The sequence below is a fragment of the Barbus barbus genome, assembly GCF_936440315.1.
Source record: "Barbus barbus genome assembly, chromosome: 43".
NCBI lineage: Eukaryota > Metazoa > Chordata > Actinopteri > Cypriniformes > Cyprinidae > Barbus > Barbus barbus.
The window spans coordinates 25,230,800-25,255,647 of NC_136721.1; the positions used below are offsets into that span (position 1 = coordinate 25,230,800).

The window sequence follows — 24,848 nt, forward strand, 5'->3', positions numbered from 1 at the left end:
TGCAGCTTCTCTCTACTGTGGATCCGCTCATGTCTCTTCAGATTTGATGAATGACTGAATCTCTTGCCGCAGTGTGAACACTTATAAGCTTTCTCTCCAGTGTGGATCTGCTCATGTGATTTCAGATTTGATGAATGACTGAATCTCTTGCCGCAGTGTGAACACTTATAAGCTTTCTCTCCAGTGTGGATCCTCTGATGTAATTTCAGAGTTGAATACCGTCTGAATCTCTTGTCACAGTGTGAACACTTGTATGGTTTCTCTCCAGTGTGGATCTCCTCATGTCTCTTCAGATTTGATGACTGACTGAATCTCTTGTCACAATGTGAACAGATGTATGGTTTTTCTTTAGTGTGAATCATCTGGTGCTGTTTTAAATATCCCGCCCAAATAAAAGTCTTCCCACACTCAAAGCACATATGATCTCTCACAGTGCTGTGTAACTTCTGATGTGATTTTAAATTTTGCAGCCATGAAAAACTCTTTCCACATGAAGAACATGAATGTGGCTTCTCCTTCGTATGAACGGCAAGGTGTTTCTTCAGAGTTGATGACACACGAAATGTTTTGTCACATTGATGACATGCGTACCGCTTTTCTCCGGTGTGGATTCTCATGTGAATATTTAGAGTGTTTATACATGCAAAATTCTTTCCACATTGATCACATGCATGTGGCTTTTCTCCCGTGTGGATCCTCATGTGGGCTTCAAGATGATGTTTGTATGTGAAGCTATTCCCGCACTTATCACACGTGTGTGGTTTCTCTCCAGTGTGGATCTTCTCATGTGTTTTCAGATTTGATGACTGTCTGAATCTCTTGTCACAGTGTGAACACTTGTAAGGTTTCTCTCCAGTGTGGATCCTCTTATGTAATTTCAGAGTTGAATACCGTCTGAATCTCTTGTCACAGTGTGAACACTTGTATGGTTTCTCTCCAGTGTGAATCCTCTGATGCAGTTTTAATTCATTTGCTGAAATAAAAGTCTTCCCACACTCAAAGCACATATGAGGTTTTATACCAGTATGTGTTTTCTGATGCATTTTTAAACTTTGCAGCAGTGAAAAACTCTTTCCACATGAAGAACATGAATGCGGCTTCTCTTTCGTATGAACTGTCAGGTGTGTCTTCAGGGATGATGACACACGAAATGTTTTGCCACAGTGATCACACGCATACGGCCTCTCTCCAGTGTGGATTCTCATGTGAACATAGAGATTGCATTTTAATGAGAAACTCTTTCCACATTGATCACATGTGAACGGTCTCTCTCTAGTGTGGACTCTCATGTGAATCTTAAGATGGCTTTTGCATAGGACACTCTTTCCACACTGAGGGCAGGTGAAAGAATTCTCAGCTCTTCTTTCCTTTAAAAAATGATTTTTACTTTTCGAGCGACTCAGAGGTTTTTTTCCAGGTTTCACATGCTTCTCCTCCACTTCTTCACTCTCCTCATTCTCTTCCATCGGGTCTGAAATGAAGGGAAAAAACAGTTTATTTTTTAGTAAACCCAAATAATTCAAAACCAGGAATATGGATTGAAAAGACACAAAAATGAGCCCTGATGCAATAGCAGAAAATATACAACTGCTGTAAAATATTGCAATTATTTTGATGCATTTTTAGAAATTAATTATATAACCCTGAAACCTTGCATGAATGAGGTATATTGATCTTCCAGTTATTATTTTTTTAAACATGATGGCCTGGTTTCACAGACAGGGTTTAGAATAATCCAGGGTTAGGCCATAGTTCAATTAGGACATTGAAGTAATATTTATAAACATGCCTTAGAAAAAAAACATTACTGGTGTGCATCTTAAGATAAAACAAAGGCACTGATATAATTTAAGATCAGTCAATGCAAGTCACTTTCATCTGAAACAGCTCAGATTTACATTTTAGTCTGGGACTAGGCTTAAGCCTTGTCTGTGAAACCAGGAGTAAATGCTCGTGTAGTGAGAACTATTAAATATATTTGATTAACGACAAAATTTTATCTAATGTAATGTTAACATAAAAACCAAACAAAGATGCTACAATTTTGACAACAACTTTTAGATTAATATTAAGGGTCATTCCAAATACAAGCCTGGAAAACTCTGACCTGTGAATTCATATCATGTCAAGAAGTGACCAATAGAAGATCGATAGGTCACAGTGCGACCTCTTAGCTGAATTAAAAGAAGGCAAACTTTTGCAGTAGGTTTTATATTTTAGATTTATTATATGTCGAATTTAAAGATGCCACAGAGTGTGACGCCATATGACAAGTGTTTCAGTTTCTATGAAATTTCACATGTTCAAAGTCTAGATTGGCCGTGATTTTTAAATCAAAAATTCAATTTTTTTAGCATTAGCCGTGTCCTACAGATTTCACTCAACGATTTTCCTCATTTTAATAAATATAACATTTCTTAAAATTGTGACATCATTTGGGCTCTTTTTTACAGCATGATGGGAGGACAAGAAAATAATCTCCATCCATTTCCAAGTGTTGACTGCATTCATCAAGCATTTCCAAAGTTACTGTAAGAAAAATAATCTCTATAACTATGAATAAATCCTATAATTTATTGGAAATACAACTTTATCAGTAACTATTAATAAGCTTTTGCTTAATCTATGCTTAAAACCCTGTCCTATGCTTAAAAAGTTTATTTACTTTTTGGTGTTTACTGTTTATTGCTAAAATAAATAAATACAAAATAACAAAACAAAATGTTGTAAACTATACAGAGAAATGTCCAAAATTTTGGTAATTGTTGCAAAAACATAACTACAGCATAAATATAAAATAAAAGAGCTAAAATAAGATTTAGATTGATTTGATGGAAATGAAAGCTTATTGACCATTTGCTGAAAATCAAAACATGAAGAAAAGTTTGTATTCATTTGATAGTTTATGTGTTTATCTAAACCTGATGAACTGCTTGAAGCTTTATTATAACATTAATGTCCTGCAGCATCATGAATGAATAAAGAATGAAGCATAAACACCAACCTCTCCGTTCTTCAGTTTGTTTCATCATCCTGCAGGGTCCGGATCACTCTTTGTTCTCACTGTTCTCTTTAATAAACTCAGTCTTTGCAGATTTCACTTCTTCCTGATGGTTTGACGCTCGTCTGCGCTTGTAAACTGATGGGAAAACTCCAGCATTTATTGCTGAATTACTGTGGGCGGGGCTTCACTGATGATGTATGTGCTGTGGGCGGAGCTTCACTGACTGTGAATTAATTGAATTGCAGTTTGGTTGGAGGAGCTGATCTGCCTAAATCAGTTACTGTTTCTTACTGTTGCACTGTTTTTATAGGGTCAAAGACAAGACTTTTTAGTGTTTGCATCAAATTAAATTTACAAAAGTGATTTTACATACATAGAAATCATACTATGCAAATAAAGTGCCTATTTAAATGCTTCAAATAGCTCCATGTCCAAATATGAGTGATATAATGTTCCATTATCATTCAGTGTAACATGTATTTATGTCATATGAAACAACATACTTATTGAATTATATAAAAAAATAAGTGATCAGACTAAATTTGATTCTATTTGAAATTATTTCAATCTTCAAATGGGTCAAAGCAAGTGGCAAAGCAGACACATTTCAAATGGCAATGAATGAGTATTTTGGGGCTGCACTGTGATCCTTAAAAGAGTCTTTTAATATTTGAAATTAAAAGCCGTGTTACACTTTTTTTTTTTTGATGCTTGAAAACTTTTTTCATGTTTATCATAAAGCAACTGATGTTAATTTTTATTGCCAATTCAAATATTATTCTGTATCTTTATTTAAATATCGACAGATGTCTAGAAAAGTAGCAAAGAACTGTAAGAAAACAGTTGAAAGCCTAAACACAAATGTACAGGTTAAACAGATCCTCTAATGAAACGAGCTTTAAGTGTCAGTTTAGAGGAGGTCTGAAGACATCAGCATAATAAATGAGGTGAAAACAGCAACGATTGACTTGAAATAAAGAGGCTTTTCATAAGCTCTGTTAATACTGATGAGCCTCAGACGATCAACACTCATTAAACAAGCCAGGACCATTAGCATCTCATTTGCATCTCAAAGATAATTCTGTTATTCTCACAAAACGACCAGGGATGGGCAGCATTTCAGATACATGCATTTATCCACAAAGGGATTCAGCAGAAAGGCTGTCAATGCCCGTAGATTTTCCTTTTTTCATCGACTGGAGTGCCTTCCATACTTCTTCACATTTTAACTAAAAAATATTCTTATTTCCTGGCTATTACGGGACCTATCATTATATGGAAGAATTCTCTTGTCCAGGGCTGAGGGTCTTTCTCATTTTGTATATCCATCTCTGTCTTTATTTGTTGAGAATAAAGTTGCAAAAAATTATTTATTTATTTTTAAAACTAAAACACATAAATTAAAAAAGGGAAGTGCTCTCCAATAGTAGAGCAGATGGTGTTTAAACGAATTGGCTTAAAAGATGTCTAACTAACCCTAAGTGCATTTGGTATTTTATTCCCAACCATATTTTTTGATAAAATTGGTATGCTTTCCTTCATTTTGCTATTTTCACAGTTTTTCACCCCATAGGACATTTTTAATGGAATAACAGGGGCTTTACGATCAGAAATAAAACATTATTTTTCCCCAGATGGTTTCAAAATAATATTAATTGTATCCTTTGCTTATTAGATGACTCAGGAAATATTTTATTTTATGAGCAATTCATGACATACCATAGTTTCCTGATTCCTCCAAAAGAGTTTAATAAGGTGTTTTAAGCAATGCCATCTGGATGAATTCACCTTGTTAAAAGTCATTCTATATTTCATCCAAGGAGTTCAGTTGCTACCCAGTCTGAAGGCATTGGTCTGTTAAACAATAGGCATGTGCACCAAATGTTTCAATTTAAAAGGAAAGTTTCTTCAAGAGGAACGTTCTACTGGAGATCCTTGGTTGATGATATTTTAATATGTCCTGTCAATTCTAATGTTTCTAAATGTTTGGACATTAACAGCTCATGTTCCTTTTGCAAACAAGCAGAGGAGACATTAGTACATCTGTTTTTTGAATGCATCTCCAAGCTATTCTGGTCTGACATAAGTTCATATATTTGACTTGGCCAATGGTGTACATTCTTTTAGTTTAAAAGACATTACTTTTATTATTATTATTATTATAACACTAAAAATAAACCCCTAGAACATATTACAAATTATTTTGTATTATTTGGTAAATTTTTCATTCACAAACAAAGATTTGCAAATGGTTTCCCATCCTATCCCCTTTTTAAAATTGAATTAAATTCACTTCTAAAATCTCTTCATCTTATAAAGAATAAAAAATCCCTACGATTTCTATATTAATTTAAAATAGTATATTAAACATTATATTATGAAATATATTAAATATGAGTGCTGTTGTTGTTCTTTTAATAAGCAAACTTAAAATATATATAATAAACAAAATGCCAAAAGAACACAATAATAAACTGTTGTTTTTATCAAATAATGACACCAAAAAGGTGCAATAATTTATCCAGTTTAATAAAATAAATGAACATTAATATAATAAAGTAACAAACAGTTTTGTGTTATTGAGATATTTTTTTCCACAGTATCATGATACAGTTTTCAGACTATGAGCCATTCACACTTAAAGGACTGATTATGGAAATGGCCTGGTTCTTTTGTACTGAAAGCATGATACTTGACTCTGAACTGCTGCTAATCATTATTCTTTAGTCTGTAATATTCTGACCATTGGTACACAACTCACAGCTAGACACACCATCTTTGCATCATTGTTGTGTTTAGGGCATAATCGTGAAGCGCTTACATTATTCTGCCTCCAGCAGCACATTCGAAAACAGTATGCCATCGCTCAGCCTTTTTGAACTTCTTTTTGCCCCCAAACGAAGAACGAAAATTAACTTCGTTTGAACTATATTGGGGCCTTGAGAGCCAAAACAAACTCCCCCAGAAAGTTCGCTTTGTTGAGCTGTTTCAAACTGTCGAAACAAACTAAAAAAGAACTTAGTTTTGGCCTGATTTTGTTCGAAATGACGTCATATCAGTTCTTTTTCAGTTTAGTTTGAAGTTTATTAGGGCCTTAAGGGTAGCCTATCAGAGACTACATGCTTCAACGCTGCAGATTTTTTTTCTGTACCCTTCCTTGGATCTGTGCCTCGATGCAATCCTGTCTCAGCGGTCTACAGACAATTCCTTGGACTTCATGGCTCAGTTTGTGCTCTGACATGCACTGTTAACTGTGGGACCTTATATAGACTTTCCAAATCATATCCAATCAACTGAATTTACCACAGGTGGACTCCAATCAAGTAGAAACATCTCAACGATGATCAGTGGAAACAGGTGCACTTGAGCTCAATTTTGAGTGTCATGGCAAATTTACATGGCTGTGAATATACTTATGTACGTACATTTTTTTTTTGTTAATACATTTGCAAAGATTTCAAATAAACTTCTTTCATGTTGTCATTATGGGATATTGTTTGTAGCATTTTGGGGAAAATAATTAATTAAATCCATTTGGGAATAAGGCTGTAACACAACATCACTGCAAAAAATGGCTAATATTAGTATTTATTGAAATCGTTAGCGTTCTTCTTCCGTTTCTTCCGCCGGAAAATTAATGGCAGCCCATAGAACCGATTGCGGGAAAGTTGTAAAATTTGGCACACTGATAGATGATAGTGTCAATAGTAACCACAGCGAATTTGGAATCTCTAACTCAAACTCTCTAGCGCCACCACTTGTCCAAAATTTCAATTTTGTTATGCTAATAACTTTTGAACCGTAAGCCACAAAATGAAAATTATTTTTTCTTCTGAATCCTTGGCAAGTCCAAAATTCAAAAATCGTAAGGTTTAGTTTTTTTGCTATCTTCAATTGTTCATAAAACCTACTTTGTCTCACTGGATTCGGTGCATCATGCCGAGTCGAACCATATCCGATTTTCCCATGTCAGCCATTTTGGGCGTCGGCCATGTTGAATTTTGTAGTAAAATGCTGTATTTTACGAACGCATTAACGTATCGTTACGAAACTTGGTATGGGTCATCAGCACGATGCCCTGAAGGAGCCTGAGAAGTTTCGAGGCAGCGCCACCTAGTAGTAAAATCTAATTTTCACATGCTTATAACTTTGAGTGGAGTTGACTTATTTTCACGAGAGTTACATTTTTAAACTTCTGAATCCTTGCAGAGTCCAGCGATATCAAACTTGCTAGATTTTGGCTTATGGTTTGTGCAGTGTTGCATTGTAGCGCTTAAAAAACATTTGCCAATATCGTAGAAACCGTTACTCCGATCGACACGAAACCATTGTAGGAAATTTGTAAACTTAGCATCCCAGATAAATGCAACTTACCCAATTGCCAAAATTTTGATAGTAAGTGGCACAAAAATACAAACAAAGTCAACAGTCAGTCATTTTTCATCTACTCATATATAAATATGTGTACTTGAAGCTTTCATAAAATTTAAAATGAAACACCCAAAACTGTATATGGCATCATCATGAAGACAAACTATATGTTTATACGTGAAATTCTGGGTTGGAAATCGGATGGCGTCGCGTGGTGACGTAATGACGTATGCCATTAATCAATCTATGTACTATAACATGTAAAACGGGAACATGAAAGGATTATTCTAAAAGCAACTCATGTAAACACCTTAATCATAATATTGTCTTATTCAGAATAAGGTAAATAATTCGATTACTGATGTAAACGTAGTCAGTGATGCAGCTCATCAGAATGCTCTCGATGCTGCCTCTGTAGAAGGTACACAGATGGTACCACCTCCTTGGTTTAGAAGGCTCAGCAGCGTTTTCACTTCCTAGGGCAGATGAGGAGAGTAAACCTCCCCCCTCCTGTTCTTACAACCTTTTACAGAGGCACAATAGAGAATATTTTGACAGTCTGGTTTAGTAGCTGTTTGGCTGCAGACAAGAAGTCCATCCAGAGACTGGTAAAGACAGCAGAGAAAATCATCAGGACATCTCTACCGTCTATACAGGAATTACATCTGACACGTTGCCTTAGTAGAGCCTCCAAAATAATCAGTGACTCCACCCAATGGGCTATTCACCCTTCTACCTTCTGGCAAATGCTATCGAAGTATGTGATGCAAGACTGCCAGATTCAGAATAGCTCAAGCATTACACAAGCTATTAGACTGCTCAGATCACATTGGCATACACAGATATACTGGTTGCTGGACTAGACTGATTGATTAATTTATGTTATTGTACCCTATGCTGCTACCTGATGGACTGCTGTGCTGATATATTGTATATATATGTACAGACTGGCTGAATCATATATGTGGTTTCTTCTGACATTTATGTGTGCACCCTCCTGAAATCAACAACAATCTCCTTGGTCTTCTCTACATTCAGAAAGAGATTGTTGTCACTGCCAGGTGGCTTACCTCGCTCCTAGCTTGTCCCACCTCTGTTGCTAATGCAACCCACCACATTTGTGTCGTCTGCAAACTTAATGAAGAGATTGGAGTTGTGAGACGATGTGCAGTCATGGGTCAGCAGAGTGAAGAGAAGTGGGCCCAGTACAGATCCTTGGGGGACACCTGTGTTCAGTGTGATGGTGCTGAATATGTTACTGCTGACATGAGGTCTTCCGTCAGAAAGTCCAACAGCCAGCTGCATAGGGAAGTGTTGAGTCCGAGCTGGACCAATTTGTGAATGAGCTGTTGAGGAATGATTGTGTTGAATGCTGAGCTGAATGAACAGCATTCTGACATATGACTTTAACAGAATGCAAGAGCTCAAGACTCACTCAATCCTCCACTTTACACTAGACGTCAACTGTTTACACACAACAGAGTCCATTATAGCAGCTGATGAAAAATAGTTTGCTAGAAATTCTGACTTTTAAAATTCACACAAAATGCAAAATCAGCATTATTATTTTTTGGGAGTTGATTACCGAATGACATTCACTGAATTAATCTGAAATAATGTTATATGTATATTAAATAGAATTGAATGCATTATAAAAGCAATATTAATTAAATATTAATTAAATTAATAATTAATTAAAATATGTTTTATATTTAACATAATATGCAGAATATTAACAGTGGTTATCATCTTTGTCCACTAGATGGTGCAACTGGATTTTCAAACTCAAAGGTCTTTCGTTTCGGTTTCTAGAAGAGAAAATCAGTGATCAGATGCTGAATGTGGATCACAATGTCACACATGGAGTATTATGAGACTCATCTTCACATCTGATGTGTCTGAATCATATTACAGCATCAATATTCAGCCAAAGAGCTGATAAAGAACTGCTGAAACCATCACATCTTTCAAGCAGCAGCTGAAGACAGATCTCTTCTACAATCGTTTAACAGCTCCATTCTCTCAGACCAGTGCACTCAGGGGGAGTTTAGCTGAGCTGGCTGAGATGTTCAATTATGAAACCTTTGGCACAATCACTCAGCACAGCTTCCTTTGTCAAAGGTATTGCTGTTCCTTTGTTCCCATCATTGATTTGACCCAGTCTGCACAAACTCTAACACTGTCACACCCAGCCATCTTCATTTACTCTGAAAAAGTTATCCATCAAATTAAAAACATCTTCTCCGGTTGAACGTGTGGCTAGGGGACGGCAAAAAAAAAAAACCTTCATGGGCCGTGTTCTCAAATAATTAATGGACATACACCAGAAGATGGCTGGGGATGTCAGTTTATCATGTCTTTAGCAGCAGGTAAACAGGTTTTCTCTAATTGCGTGGGTCATGGCTTTTTTAGCTGTACTGTAAACTGAACAAGAGTAGTTTTTTTTCCTTCTACAGTTCCTCCAGTGCTTCTTAGAAAAGACACAACAGGCATGTCTTGTTCGTGACCATGTTTGCTTGTAAGCGCTGGACAATATATGAGGACTAGAGACTGATTTTAGATAAACTTAGATAGATAAACCACAGACCACAAATTCTGCTGGCAACTCCTAACCACTTGAGAGACCTCTCGAGCTGTCTTAAATCACTGTGAGAGTAAGAGTGATTCTTAGCTTTAAGAAATTTGATAACTTGCTTTTATACTTAAATTTGAAAGTAGGAGTAAATTTCATGATTTCTCAGCACTTAAGACTAAAATGGCACTTTGAGAAGCTTGATAAATACGGGCCCTGGTCTTCTTGCTGGATCGCCAAAGGTGAACAAAGCAAACGGCGTCCTCTGTGTACACACACACACACACACACACACACACACACACACACACACACACTACCAGTTTTTGAACAGTAATATTTTTAAAGAATTCTCTTCTGCTCACCAAGCCTGCATTTACTTAATCTAAAGTACAGCAGAAGCAATAATATTGTGAAATATTTTTACTATTTAAAATAACTGCTTTCTATTTGAATATATTATAACTCTGAACACTTGCAGCTAAAGTTCATGCTTTTATTAAATGAGTCGTGTAATAAATTGTGTTCCTTTTTATTTGTTATGTTTTAAAATATGCAATCAGAATATTACACACAACATTTGAGAGGGCATATACACAATAAATTACATTATTAACAAATGCCTTCCAATCCCATACCTAAATCTGACTGATGTAATATTTTTCATCTTTCAGGAGTTGTTCACCAATTGAGTTCCTAAGCACATAACATGAACACCGAGTGATTTCAACGCAAGAAAGCTCAAAACCTATAGTAAAGCATCAACAGCTAGACTAAAAACATATTTTATGAACTGTAATGTTGTTTGAAATATAACTTTGTTTTTGATTCACTGAAATGAAATGAATCTTATGACTCATTAGTTTGTGAATCGGACACTGGTCAAGTTCAGAGCATTTATAAGTAGCCATATTTATAAAAAATATAAATAAAAGAATGTACTCACAGTCAGAGAAAACAGCAGTTTGAGTCAATTAATGAACCACATGGTTGAAATGAACACAAATAGCACATCTAGAGGAAGGTCTGTAGCACTGATCAACTATTACCATAACTTCATAATGGAAAAACATGCAAGTTATTTTAAGGATCAAGAGTTAAGACTACACAAAATATTTAACCCTGTGAATGGCATGATTTTTTTTTCTTGTAACTATTTATTGCACCTATAGACAAATGTTTGTGTCTGAATTTTTATTTTATTTTTTAAATTCAACTGTTAAAGCATGAAATAAGATATTGAATCAGTAAAGTACAACAGTAATCATTAAACATTTGTAATCATTCAAAAAAATATTAGCCATTTATATGAATGTGATTCAGAGATGAAGGCAATAATACTAATGTTGTCCACACAAGAGAGCTACAGGATAGCAATTGTTCAATAAATTGACTTTAATTGCATATAATAAATTTAAAAAGTGCATATAAATTCATTATATTTTCACAAAGTTAATAAAGCCCAATATAATAAGTATGCAAAAACCGATCTCCTAAACACTTATAGACCATTATTTTTTTTATCTTAATTAATGATATTGCCATTGTTGATATTGCCAAGTTGTCAGACATAACTGAATGTATGTCTAATTGAATAAGGAACACAATATTATTTTTCAATTTTAATATTGTGCATATAATAATATTTACATAAAGACTTCAAAAGAGACATTGTATAACTGCATTATCTACACAAGCTATTGTGCTTGGACCCCGATGATCGCCTCGAGTTAATTCGCATTGTTTCAGTTACTTTCTGTGTTGTTGCCCACGACACTTCGGTGACAAGACTTTGAAATAACAAACAAATAATCCAGCTAGCCAACTCCGTCCAAGCTCCATGATCTGTATCCAATTAGAGCTCAGCCTCAAGTCACATGTGTTTCAAAATTTACACACCTAACAGACATCAATTTGTTCGGCGCCTTGCACACAGAAAAATACAGTTTTGATTGTTAATAGTGCTAACATAACTACCAGTTGAATGGTATGAATAAATAATGCAATTTTGCAATATATATTTAACTTACATCTTCCCTGTCTAAATTAAACCAGCTGGCACTGCTTGTAAGTGATGGATATGAACATGAACTTTGCTCACTTAGACAGCTTTGGGCAATGCTTTGTCTTATGCGTCTGTAGAGTGGATGATGTGGCAAAACTCTTCCCGCATGAAGAGCACTGGTACGGCTTCTCTCCAGTATGAACTCTCTCGTGAATTTTCAAGCTTTCTGACCGATTGAAACTCTTTCCACAGTGTGAGCACTTGTAAGGTTTCTCTCCAGTGTGAATCCTCTCGTGTTTTTTTAAACTGCTAGATGTAAGAAAGGTCTTTCCACAGTCAAAGCACATATGAGGTCTCACTCCAGTATGAATACTCTGGTGCCCTTGTAAAGTTGTTAGTAGTGTAAAACTCTTTCCACAAAAAGAGCAAACGTGAGGCTTCACACCAGCGTGACTATTAAGATGTTCTTTTAAGCTCCATGCAGAAGCAAATGTTTTATCACACTGATCACAGCTGAATGATTTCACTCCAGTGTGAGAGAGCTGATGTTTTGTCAGAAACTTTTTGGATATGAAACTCTTTCCACACTGAGTGCATGTGAAGGGTTTTTCTCCAGTGTGAATCCTCATGTGCACATTTAGGTATCCTTTATCAACGAAACTCTTTCCACACTGAGTGCATGTGAAGGGTTTTTCTCCAGTGTGAATCCTCATGTGCACATTTAGATATCCTTTATCAACGAAACTCTTTCCACACTGAATGCATGTGAAGGGTTTTACTCCAGTGTGAATCGTCATGTGCACATTTAGGTATCCTTTATCAATGAAACTCTTTCCACACTGAGTGCATGTGAAGGGTTTTTCTCCAGTGTGAATTCTCATGTGCTCATTTAGGGAACCTTTATAATCAAAACTCTTTCCACACTGAATGCATGTGAAGGGTTTTACTCCAGTGTGAATCGTCATGTGCACATTTAGGTATCCTTTATCAACGAAACTCTTTCCACACTGAGTGCATGTGAAGGGGTTTTCTCCAGTGTGAATTCTCATGTGCACATTTAGGGAACCTTTATAATCAAAACTCTTTCCACACTGAGTGCATGTAAAAGGCTTCTCTCCAGTGTGAATTCTCATGTGTATTGTGAGTTTTGATTTATGTTTGTAACTCTTTCCGCACTGAGAGCATGTGAAGGGTTTTACTCCAGTGTGAATTCTCATGTGCACATTAAGGTATGCTTTATCAGTGAAACTCTTTCCACACTGAGTGCATGTAAAAGGCTTCTCTCCAGTGTGAACTCTCATGTGTATTTTGAGTTTTGATTCATATATGTAACTCTTTCCACACTGAGTGCATGTGAACGGTTTTTCTCCAGTGTGATTTTTCAAGTGCATAACCAAGTAGCGTTTGTGCATGAAACTCTTTCCACACTCAGAGCAGGTGAAAGATCCTTTGACTTCAGGTGTTTGAGTTTGTGTGGAATTCTTTTCATTCTTTAAAACGGTGGTATTTTCATATTCGCTTATGCAATTATGAGGTTTTTGAAACTGATGCTGTTTGTCTTTATTCGCGTCCACCGAGTCTGAAATCAAAATATTAAATACCAAAAATTAAATCGAAGCAGCACAAATGAGAAACAAAAAGAAATGTACTTCAGCCTCAATTTGGCAAAAAAAAAAATCTAGCTTACTACCAATATTTAGTTTTAAATGTCAGTTTTCATCTGAATGTTCCTCATCAGTCATTAAAGAGAATGAAGGAAAACACCAACCTGTTTGTTCCTCTGTATCTTCATCTTTAATTTTGCAGGGTTTTTCTTCAAACTCCATCTTTCCAATAGTATGTCAGTAGCTTCTCCTGGAGTAATTCCTCCTGCTTGCTGCTTCCTCAGCTGTGGGAAGATGGGAATATTCCCCAGCGTTAAACTCTCATAAACAGCTTCACTGAAGATGTCAATGGAGCTCGTTTAACAGATGAAGCTGAAAGAATATTGTTGAAGGATGATTGCTTGTGTGTGTCAGTAAACAGAGGAGTTAGAAAATGTTTTTAAAGCAAAACCGAATCTAGAACATAACTATGGTATGTCAGACGAACAAAAATGCGGTAATAATTTATATACAATACCATTCAGTGATACAACCCATAATAAAACCAGTCCTACGTTTCATGAATAAGTTATACTCACAGTTTGAGAAACAGCAGGTTTAGAGTCATTTCATGAACCATGATGGAAATCTAGAGTATGTATAGGTAGATGCCTATTATTAAAATTATTATTAGTAGTTTCTTTCTATGGCCGTCCGCCATATTGGATCAGTAAAAGCAGGTCCATGAACATTTGAGAGCTAGTATTTCTGCAACCTTAGTTGTACCAAAGACTTTAGGGACTGTATGCATATCTATATCTGCAATAGACTAGCAGATAATTTAGCTAAACACAGACGCTGCAGTCATTACACAACATTTAAAAGGCACTATAGTTTAACATATGTGGAATTAACGCATATTAAAAACACATTCTTACCTGATAAAGTTTCTCAAATTTCTTCGAGAAGATAAATATCAGCAGTTTTTACAACCAGAGGCTGCGCAATGTTGTGGCTTCTTCTTCTTCTTTGATTTGTGGCAGACTAGACGCATCAAAGGCGTATTGCTGCCCTCTTCAGTCCATCTGAAGAACTCCGCCTAGAGGTTAAATTCTCTCATAAAGTCCAGTAAGGTGTAACAATTTTACAGCAGCCTTTGTTGATTCATAGTCCTTGTTATTAAGCGTTGATTTAAGAGCTAAAGATGAAACTTCAGTTTCCAACAGCTCAGAAAACATGATGATTCTTGCAGTTCGATAAATAACACACTCCATTATTAGGGTTTCCACATAAGCATCTGCCTTCTGCATGCTTGCCAACCATCGCCAGCCCATAATTCAGCGCACTATGCCCCAATCTTAATCTAGTAATCACCACACTATCCCTCCTCTCTTAATTTGTGATTGATGTGTGCTTAACCTCTTCCCATTCTTTCTGCCACAATTGTTTATTATTTTTTTTATTGTTTTTGCACTCATCTCTTCCATACATTACTCTCAACTCAACTTTGTTCATTTTAGTGTTTGGCTTTCTTTGCCGTCTCTTCAGCCTCTTTCCCCTGTATCCCTATATGTGCTGCTACAAAAATCCCACTGTATTTCCCATATTGACCACCCGATTCAGTGCAACAAGAATTTCAGCTACCAAATCTGATCTAGCCTCACTCTTTCTACCCTTAATTGCCATTAGTACCGCAGTGGAATCTGAGCATATAACATTCCTTGCAGGTCTTGGTCCCTACACCCACACAAGCAGGGGCCCCGCACTGTTAGAAACAAGTGATTCTGTCTGCCGCACTTTTTTTGACCCACCGCCAATATTTCGCCATCTGAGATATTTGGTGTCACATGTCGGAGTAATATGAATATTCATGTATTCTGCGCCCAATGACACCAATATTTGAGAACACATGCACGTGACTCATGCACGCATTTCTCTCCTGTCCATGCACTCGCTGAAGATTGCGCAATACCCGGAGAAGGGAGGAGACGTAGAAAGATTAGCTAGATATTGCATTGCTGTATTGAGTATCTTGATGTGGTGAGTTCATTTTATGAATGGTAAATGTATTTTTCTGTTGTGTGAAACTGATAGTGTTTTGTGTTTCTTCTCTTTTCATTGAATTGCTGTATTTTATTTGAAGGGTTTATTTTATTTTATTGCAATTGTGTGTGTTTTTTAAGGGGAAATGCCTACAGTTAAGGGAACAACTATTAAAACAACTCATTCTAAATACTTACCTTAATTCTGGTCTCCTCTCATCCCTCAGCAATTACCCCCTACCTCCATAGTCAAACATAGTGATCTTCTGATTTGTGCATTGGTCCAAATAGACAGAAAGGAATAACTATATTTCAAGTTATACAACCCATAAACTGGGTATTTAGTCTAGTAAATCATCATTGTGTACATCTTAATTTTGAGTTTTGTCTGTGGATGTGATCTGTAGTTTCAGTCCACTGTATTTACAGGATCAGTTCTGACCAGTTTGAGATGTAGATTTAAAGCTGAACAAATGCACATAAAGCACAACAAGCAATACAGCAGAACGCAAAATAAGAAAATACTGCACAGACTATTAAAAAGTAAGAGCAAGGTAACTGTGTAAGATGTTTTGAGTTTGCAGAGACTGTATGAAATAATGGCAGGCTGATAAATCAGCTTATATTTGGCTATTTAACTGTCTGCATAAATTATATTTCATTCATTTATATGCCATCATTAAATCAGTAATATATTCTCATCACTGGATCAACAGTATCTGTATCAGTCACTGAAAAACATATCGGTTGACCACTAGAAATAAATATCATATAATACAGTACAATAATACACACTAAAACTCCTTTTAATTCAAGGATGCTTTTGTTGTAAAAAGCTTTTCAAACCCTGAGTCTGCTCACAGCTTCAGAATGATGATGTTACTTAAACCACCTTTCTTTCCCATTCTGATGCTTAGAAGGAACTTTTTCTTAAACAACCAGAGTTGCTGTCTGAAGTAATAATAAGCAATGTGTTTATATTTTTTATCGTTTATTAATCTTTGTTAATGTTAGTAAAAACACAGTTGTTCAGTGTTAATTAGTCAAATACAACTTTTGATTATAATAATGTATATATGTTGAAATTAATATTTACTCAAATTAAAAAATGATGTAGATGTAGCCTAACTTCACTGTTAGTTCATGTCGGCTAACATAGTTAACAAGTGAGACCTTTTTGGAAAATGTAGGAAAGATGTAGAACCTTTCTAGATGAGCTTACAAGATTCAGTTGAGAGAAAATAACATTTGATTCAAAAAGAAAAAAGAATGACTCACACAACCACCCTAACTGATGTCAAACTGCAGATGTTGTGTGTAGGTGGCAAGTAATGTGGTTATGAGAGCGGCAGCGTGGGTGAAGAATTTGGTGTGTCTGAATCAAACTCAGTACAGAGTCTATAGGAATGATAATAAGCTCTGTGAGCCTATAAACAAGTAAAACTGGATTTAGAGGAGGAGCTGATGACCAATATTGTCAGACAGTAGAGCTTGTGTTTGCATGTAATGCATTATTGTGTGTCAAATATTGATGAGTGATATTAGAAGACATAGGATTCATTTTCACTGTTATGCTAATGATAATAAACAACATCAGATCAGATTAAATTATCCACATTATCAATAAAGATGACTTCATGACTTCACAGCTGGATCATTGTAACTAGCTGATTGTCCTGAATTCTCAATAAACGAATTACAGTCAGTCCAAAACACAGCTGCTAGAGTTCAAGAAAATATGACATCATATCTTCTCAGTGTTATAATATAATATCATATCTTCTCAGTGTTATAATATGATATCATATCTTCTCAGTGTTATAATATGATATCATATCTTCTCAGTGATATCATATTTTCTCAGTGATGTAATCTCTGGCTACCGGTACGGTAATTACTTTATTATTTGAGAAATAAGCCCATGACAATGAAAGCAGTCTGATTAAATCCAGTCTCAGAAGAAGGTGTGGACCGAGACAGAGATGATACACACATCATGTGGGTGTTAAAACACTCTGTGTCCTATTCAGATCTCAACCGCAGAGAAACACAAGCAGTGGATATTCTCTCTTTCCAACTCATCACAAGGGAATTACACACTTTCATCTTTAACCATTTTGTGATTATGTACATATATTACATACTGGATGTAATAATATATATTGAGCATGAGTTTATAAACACTTCAAGTCTCTCTTCTTCTCAAAGGTGAGAAATATGTTTCTAAATATGTTTTCATATTTGAAGTGTTTTATTTTCTTTTTGTTGAGTTCATGTTATCTGTTATCTGTGTACAGGATCTGAATCTCAGCATCAGTTCAGACACTGTATTTAAAGCTTGTTTAATTACTTTGGTGCAGTTTTAACTTACATTATCAAAACTCTTAGTACTAATATTACAACAGATCATCAAAAGTGCACTTTATTCAAACATTTCAGCATGTTTTCAAATGTGTGAGTAGAAAACACAAACTCCTTTTCACAAGTGTTTTATCTATACAGTATAAATGCTTCTGCTTTTCATAACTTGCATCTCTTCTCATTCAGTTTAATACATTTGTCTAGTATTTACTCCAAATGATCTTAATCAGTGAATCATTTGGCACATCTAAGGACTTCTGTAGACACTATAGATTTAGTTTCTGTAGCTATTTTTAATATGGATAATGGTGATTAAACCAAATGTTCTCATTAAATATAACAATCTGGTAGTTTGAAACAATGATTATGTGGACTGAAAATGTGTTCATGAGATCGTTTTAAAAAAGAATGACGTAAATTGTCATCAGTTTGGAGTTTTGTACTAAGACTTGAAAATGTGCACCTAATTATACTAAAGTTGATACCACATTTTCTTCATTTACAGTGTCTCTTGATCCAGACAGAGCTGTAAAGTGTTATTCTGATGAATTAAACAGGATCAAACATGAGGTGAGAAGAGAAACCCGTGCCCAATACTTCACATACTTCAACAGATTTATTAGGAATGCTCTAGTTTTAATTCATCTAATCACACTGAGTTCATGCAGCTGATTGATCAGGATGGAGTTGATCTGATGTCAGATGAGATGATGTTATATCACTTTAACACTGCTGGCTTTAATGAAGCTGTATTTGTGTGATTACAGATATGAATGGAGTGTAGAAAGAAGAACACATGAAAACTGCTGGAGCATCAGAAACCACAGACCAGCCAAAAACAAGAGAACTACAAGAACAATACATGTCAGAAATGAGACACAAACCAGTGCATCTCGAGAGAAAAGCAGACAGAGACTTGTTAGACGGAACAGTATGGACAGAATAAATCCAGAGTGTAAGTATTTGTTTATTATGGAATCAATGATGCTAGATATCATCTTTACACTCCTGTCATAGATTCATCAGATTAGCTTTCTGCAGTCACAGATGAATTAAACATTTACAGATTTGTGATTGTTTAATTGTATTATTTTGATAATGTAAAAACTATAAATCCAAAACAATGTGAATATCTGTATATGTTTATGATTTCTAGTCTAATGTGATCCAGACGGGCCGGTAAAGATTCAGTCTGAGTTAAAATCTGAGGTGAGATCCTCACATCAAAACCCTTCAGATGTTCTCAAGAACAAACACCATCCACTGAGACACCAGCAGTTGAACTTCTTCATCATCATCATTATCATCATCTCATCTCAGACTCTATCAGACCATGAATGTTTGATCTGCAGAGATTTTGTTTTACAAAATATTTTTCATTTTGCACTGCCTCATACATTTCATGTATTAGCTATATTTTTATATTCTTGTAAATTTTGACATTTCTCAGATTCTTCTCTGTATATGTTTGCACCCCTCTATACCATTTAATTTATAGTAGTCAACTTTTGAAGTGGATAAAAAAAAAATGTTCAAAGTTTTGGTTCTAGGTTTTAGGACAACATTGATGATCCACTTCAAATGTTGACAAGTGTATATACATTTATTATTTTTTCACCATATTCTACATTCATGCAGCAGGCACTGGAGATAATAACGGTTCGGTATATTTCATCTGTACTGTACATATTTAGTTATGCAAAACTTGTTTGTATACAGTAGTGGCCAAATGTGTTGTCTGGCCTGGGAAAATGTATATTTTGTATATATATTTTATATATATGCTTAAATAAAATAGTATTTAACATAATAGTACTTGACATGTTGCCATGCACAGGTGAGGAACACAAGTCTCGTTCATTTCTGGACACACTTCATACTGGAAGTTATCACCATCTTTGACCATTACATTGCAGAACCAGATTTTCACTTGAAACTCAAAGTCCTTCAGTTTGAGATTCAAGAGAATAACAGAAATCAGAAAAATCAGAGATCAGATATGAAGCAGAAGGAGGATCGTCATCTCACAGACTGTCTGACACTGTTGTGTAATGTGATCATGATCAGAGAGTTTCTGGATGGAAATCTAACTGGTTTGGTGACTAAATCAACAGCACCACAGTCAACCGTCGATCTGCTGATTTCTGACATTAAAGACAACAGCGTGATGAGGCACGCCTCTCATCGAGAGGAATAGTAGAAATATCCCACGCAGGTCTAATTGTAATCAGATGTTTTTAAGTTTTAAGCTTTAGATGAAACATTTACTCAGTATTCCTCTTTATGCAGTCAGATCTATTGAACATTCGCCACCTGAAAAGTTTCACAATTCTCAATTCCAATACAGCAATAACTACTTTATCTTACATCTATGCATTTAGCAGATGCTTTTATCCAAAGCGACTCACATTGCATTCAAGTTACAGTTTTTACATTTCATCAGCTCTTGCTTTCCCTGGGAATCGAACCCATGACCTTGGCGTTGCGAGCGCCATGCTCTACTATTTGAGCTACAGGAAAGCACTTATCTTAAAGGAATAGTTCATCCAATTTAAAATATTATGTCTTCATGTTTAATTCAGTTTTTAGTCATGTGTGCTGCTACAGTAATTGTTTTAAAGGAAAAAAAAAAAAAAGATTTAGACAAAGAATTGGGAAAACCTAACAAATAATTAATTGGCTGGTGTGTGTGTGTGTGTGATCAATACTATCCATGAATACATCATATTTTCCACAGTTAGTTCATAAATACAACACTACCTTTAACTGCAGTCATATCAACAGGTACAAAACGACACAGTAAGTTTTCGCCCACTAGAAGACGTGTATTCGAAAGAAACAAAGTCATATTTTGATGATGCAGCGGTCAGTCTCATTATTGGATGAAGACAGACTCAAAATTCTCTTTTTTATAACCTGGTTTTTATAGAGAAATAAAAATGTATCTTTTTATTGGTGCATAAATTAGAAAATATTGTCCAAAAAAGAAAGAAAATAAGCAAAACAAAAAACAAATCCCTTCAGAATAAGCCTTCAGAAAATGGAATAAAACAGTAAAGTTAAGTGTGTAAATGATGCTGAAAGTGGAGGTCTTTGGCTCAGTGCAGGAGAACAATCTTATGACAAAACAGTCCTGAATATCTTTATTGAAATCTACAGACAGATAAAGTTTAATAAAAGATGGATGTTTTCTTTCTGTCAGTAAGTGAGCACCTCTTTCACTCATTCATCAACTTCTCAATCCTTTATTAAGTGTGCGGTCAGATGCTGTTGATACAGTGTGTTTCTGACCTCACTGCACATCTCTCTGAAATACACAAATACACTGAAGGGCATCACGTCATGAAATATGAGATTTTTTTGGAATGGATGTCTTCATCTGAATTTGACTCACTGATGCTTGATTAATTAATGCCACTAGCTGTAACTAAACTATTTGTGTTGTCTGCATATTTCAATAGGTATAAAGGGACTGCTGGAGCATCAGAAACCACAGACGAGCAAAAACCAACAGGACAGAGAGAAACAGAGGCCAGGAACGAAACACAAACCAGTGAATCACAAGAGACAAGACAGAGACTTGTTAGATGGGAGAGTATGGAGAGACTAAAGCCAGACTGTAAGTGTTTGTTCATTATTAAACTTATCTTGCTAGATTGACCATTATCTTACTAAAACACTCCTGTTATACAGTGACAACACAGCAGTCACAGATGAATTAAATACTTACAGATGTCTGATTGTTTAATTGATGTATTATTTTGATAACATAAAAAAGCTATAAATCCAAAACAATGTGGATAATCTACATATGCTTGTGATTTCCAGTCTTACATGATCCAGACAGACCTGTAAAGTTTATACACAACATCAGTGACGTCCAGAAACAAGCAGCTGAAGACCTGATCATCATCATCATCATCATCATCATCATCCAGACTAAGCTTCTGCATAATCTCAAACAATCAGATTTATGAACGGATTCTTTCTCAGATAACTGATAGCTGTGTTTTATTGCTCTGCTGCACTTTACTGATCTTCACCTCTGCATCACACTACATTTTTGTTTCATTTTATTTCATTGCTTTTAGTTTTATCTTTATTTTCATTTAATACATTTTTTGCATTCCTGTGATATATTTCCTAGATTGTTTATTTCTCTGTATTTTTTAAACACACATCATTCATATCACAATTTATATAATTATAGCATTTGTTATAAATGTATGCAACAACCAATGAATGACGAAATGCTTCAGTATTATATCATCTGACACGTGCAAAACTCATTGTATTCATTCTCTATCCACTCGAAAAAGCCACCCAACTCCACCAAGACTCTTCTTCCTTTCCATTCCAGCTACTCCAGTTTATATAATAAACTAATATATCGTGTAAAGCTCGTTTCTGGCATTTAAAGCCCTGATGATCGACTCAAAAGCTTATTCAGACCACAACTAACTGTAAAATATACTATGCAAAAATGAAATGCTATTTTTCATAATATTTGTAATTATATTTCATAATATCATGTTGCATGTACTTGAAGAACAAATGAATGAATACAGTAAATGTATAATTTCACAATAATATTGCTGTTTTTCTAGTTAGTGGTAAAATAGTGAGGTGTCGCCCTCTACAGGAGATAAAAACCCGAAAATATAAATGAAAGTATTTTCCAGCAGCATCCGTGAAACAGATGAGGTTTTTATTATTTGGGAAGTCAAACACAAAGATGTCAAATGTAGAAGTCAAACAGCTCTTTATAATCGATCAGTTCAGTTCAGTTTCAGTCATTTCTATAGCAGAAGCAAGATCTCTTTAGTTCCACTGAATTCTGTGTTACAGGTCAGTATTTAATATCCTGATGCAGGCTGATTTTGGTTTTGTGTGCTGATGATCTGATCATGTTTTGATTTATTGACAGTTTCAGGTTTTATTCTCAGGTTTCTCGTGTGCTTTATCTCTGATTTCACACACAACATCTCTCTGTTCCTCTAAAGCTAGAAATAATAAGACAGTAAATGAAGTGAATAATTTATGTTCTTACAGATTTCTGAATTCATCTGTTAGTTGATGTTTCATATCTCTATAATCTGCTAATTGAAAAACAAGCCTAAAATGTCAGAATTTTCACATCAGCAGCTCATGAATAACTTTAACAGAAACACAAGAGCTCAAGACTCACTCAATCCTGCACGTTACACCATATATCTACTACTTATGTATTGAATAAATATGTAAACATTATTCATCATAAGTTGTTAGAAGTTCTGATATTTTAGACAAAATGCAAAATCACCATTAAAACTGAATTGAGTTAAAAGAATGTCACTTGTATTAAATATAATTTAAGGCTTTATAAATTGAATATGTCTCAGTAGATGTGCTTCATATTTATTGTAATGCATAGAATATTAGCTGCAGTCTCCATCTTTATCCACCAGATGACGCAACTGCATTTTCAAACTCAAAGGTGTTTAGTTTCAGGTTCAAGAGACTGAATGAGGATCATAATGTCACACATGGAGCATAAAAAGACTGCATTTGATGTGTTTCTGGATCTTATTCTATCACAGGACCATAAGTATAAGTGGTTGCAATTCAGCTATATTTAAAAAATACAAATATGTTGAAAGTTAGTCAACTAAATTTGTTTATTTAAATGTAGCTGAAATAAATTAATTGCAACCACTTATACTTTTAAAAAATGTAGTAAATTCAATTAATAATTTTTTTCAGTGAATGGGTTCAGAAAGGCTGTGGGACAGTTATGAAATACAAGTAGACTGAAAAATGTGTGAAGAGTAAATGTTTGCTGGTATTTATTGCAGACAAGCAAAGAGAACAGATTGTTATGAGAATCATATCAATGTCAGACCTGGACAGAGACTGAACTCAAAAACAGGTATTTATTATCACGTGTACTGATAAAACAGGCAAGACGAGGCAGAAAAGCAAGGAGCAACAGTCAGTAACTGAAAGTAGGTTTTCAAGGTACTGAAGGATTCAAGGGCGTTATGATGATTTGTGAGGTTATTACACAAATCATGTCCAGATAGCAAAGTCTGCCTGCCCCACCTCTGGACAACATTCCTGATTAAGTTCTGGATCCTGATACTAAAACTGGCCCACATGCTGGAAACCAACACAAACTACTTCCTCCAGAGCCAGTGCTTTATTGACTGAAGTAGTCCAGATCTGGACCAAACACTGTAAGACAGATCTGGCTGAGAGTCGGCTTTATTAATCTAATTCATTATTCAAACACAAATTCAAAAAAGATTAAGGTCTTTTATTGTAAAACTAACCACTACACTTTAATATAATGTTACGACCATCTAGGGCCAACCAAAATATAAATGAAGGATACTCACAACGTTAATACCAAACAGAATGAATTGGCATCAGAACTTGAAAAGTCCTCTAATCCTCGAAGGCAGAGAAATCGAATGCCTCCTGTCTGCAGACGATCTTCTGCTCTTGTCACCTCATGAAGAGGGGCTACATGAAAGCCTCTCAATTTTAGAAAATTACAGACTGGGCCTTACCTGTAAACATGGAGGAATCCAAAATTATCATCTTGCCTTACTGACAAAAAATATAATTTTACCATCGGGGGAACACTTCTTAATCATGTCACATGTTATAGTTATTTGGGTCACAATCTCAGCTTCTGGTCAGTTTGTCCTAGCAATAAAACATCTGATGGATAAGGCACGCAGGGCTTATAAGACAATCAGTGTTCAAATTCAACCCTATTAAACTGTGGCTGAAAATCTTTGACAGCATCATCAAACCCATTCTTCTATATGGCTTTGATCCTGGGATAAAAACACCACTGAAATGTTCCACCTCGAGTTCTGCAAGAACATCCTGGGACTCCACAGAAACACAGCTACTCTCGGCT

General features: G+C 35.3%; 2 protein-coding genes across 4 annotated transcripts in view; one reads left to right on the plus strand and one right to left on the minus strand.

The window, feature by feature from the left end:
• The window catches only part of LOC306861931 (uncharacterized protein), a 1,169,885-nt gene that overhangs the window by 992,814 nt on the left and 152,223 nt on the right, over positions 1 to 24,848 (plus strand). The window lies entirely within an intron of this gene.
• Positions 10,465 to 14,585, minus strand: LOC306862647 (uncharacterized protein). 3 transcript variants are annotated; one of them, XM_079405559.1, is made up of 4 exons: positions 14,474 to 14,573; positions 14,135 to 14,184; positions 13,721 to 13,928; positions 10,471 to 13,531 (listed from the first exon to the last, which is right to left on the minus strand). In XM_079405559.1, the coding sequence occupies exons 3-4, from the start codon at positions 13,776 to 13,778 to the stop codon at positions 12,045 to 12,047; spliced, it is 1,545 nt and encodes a 514-aa protein (XP_079261685.1). In that variant the 5' UTR covers positions 13,779 to 13,928; positions 14,135 to 14,184; positions 14,474 to 14,573; the 3' UTR covers positions 10,471 to 12,044. The 3 variants fall into 3 exon arrangements, with proteins under 3 accessions (XP_079261684.1, XP_079261685.1, XP_079261686.1); XM_079405558.1 differs by lacking the exon at positions 14,135 to 14,184 and having other exon boundaries at positions 10,465 to 13,531; positions 13,721 to 13,840; positions 14,474 to 14,582; XM_079405560.1 differs by lacking the exon at positions 14,135 to 14,184 and having other exon boundaries at positions 14,474 to 14,585.

What these genes read in the sequence shown, in the direction of transcription:
- LOC306862647 (XM_079405558.1), bottom strand. Translation starts at nt 13,778, where the DNA reads ATGGAGTTTGAAGAAAAACCCTGCAAAATTAAAGATGAAGATACAGAG. An exon ending in AGATACAGAGGAACAAACAG is followed by an intron (nt 13,532 to 13,720) that starts GTTGGTGTTTTC and finishes TTTTGATTTCAG; the next exon opens with ACTCGGTGGACGCGAATAAA.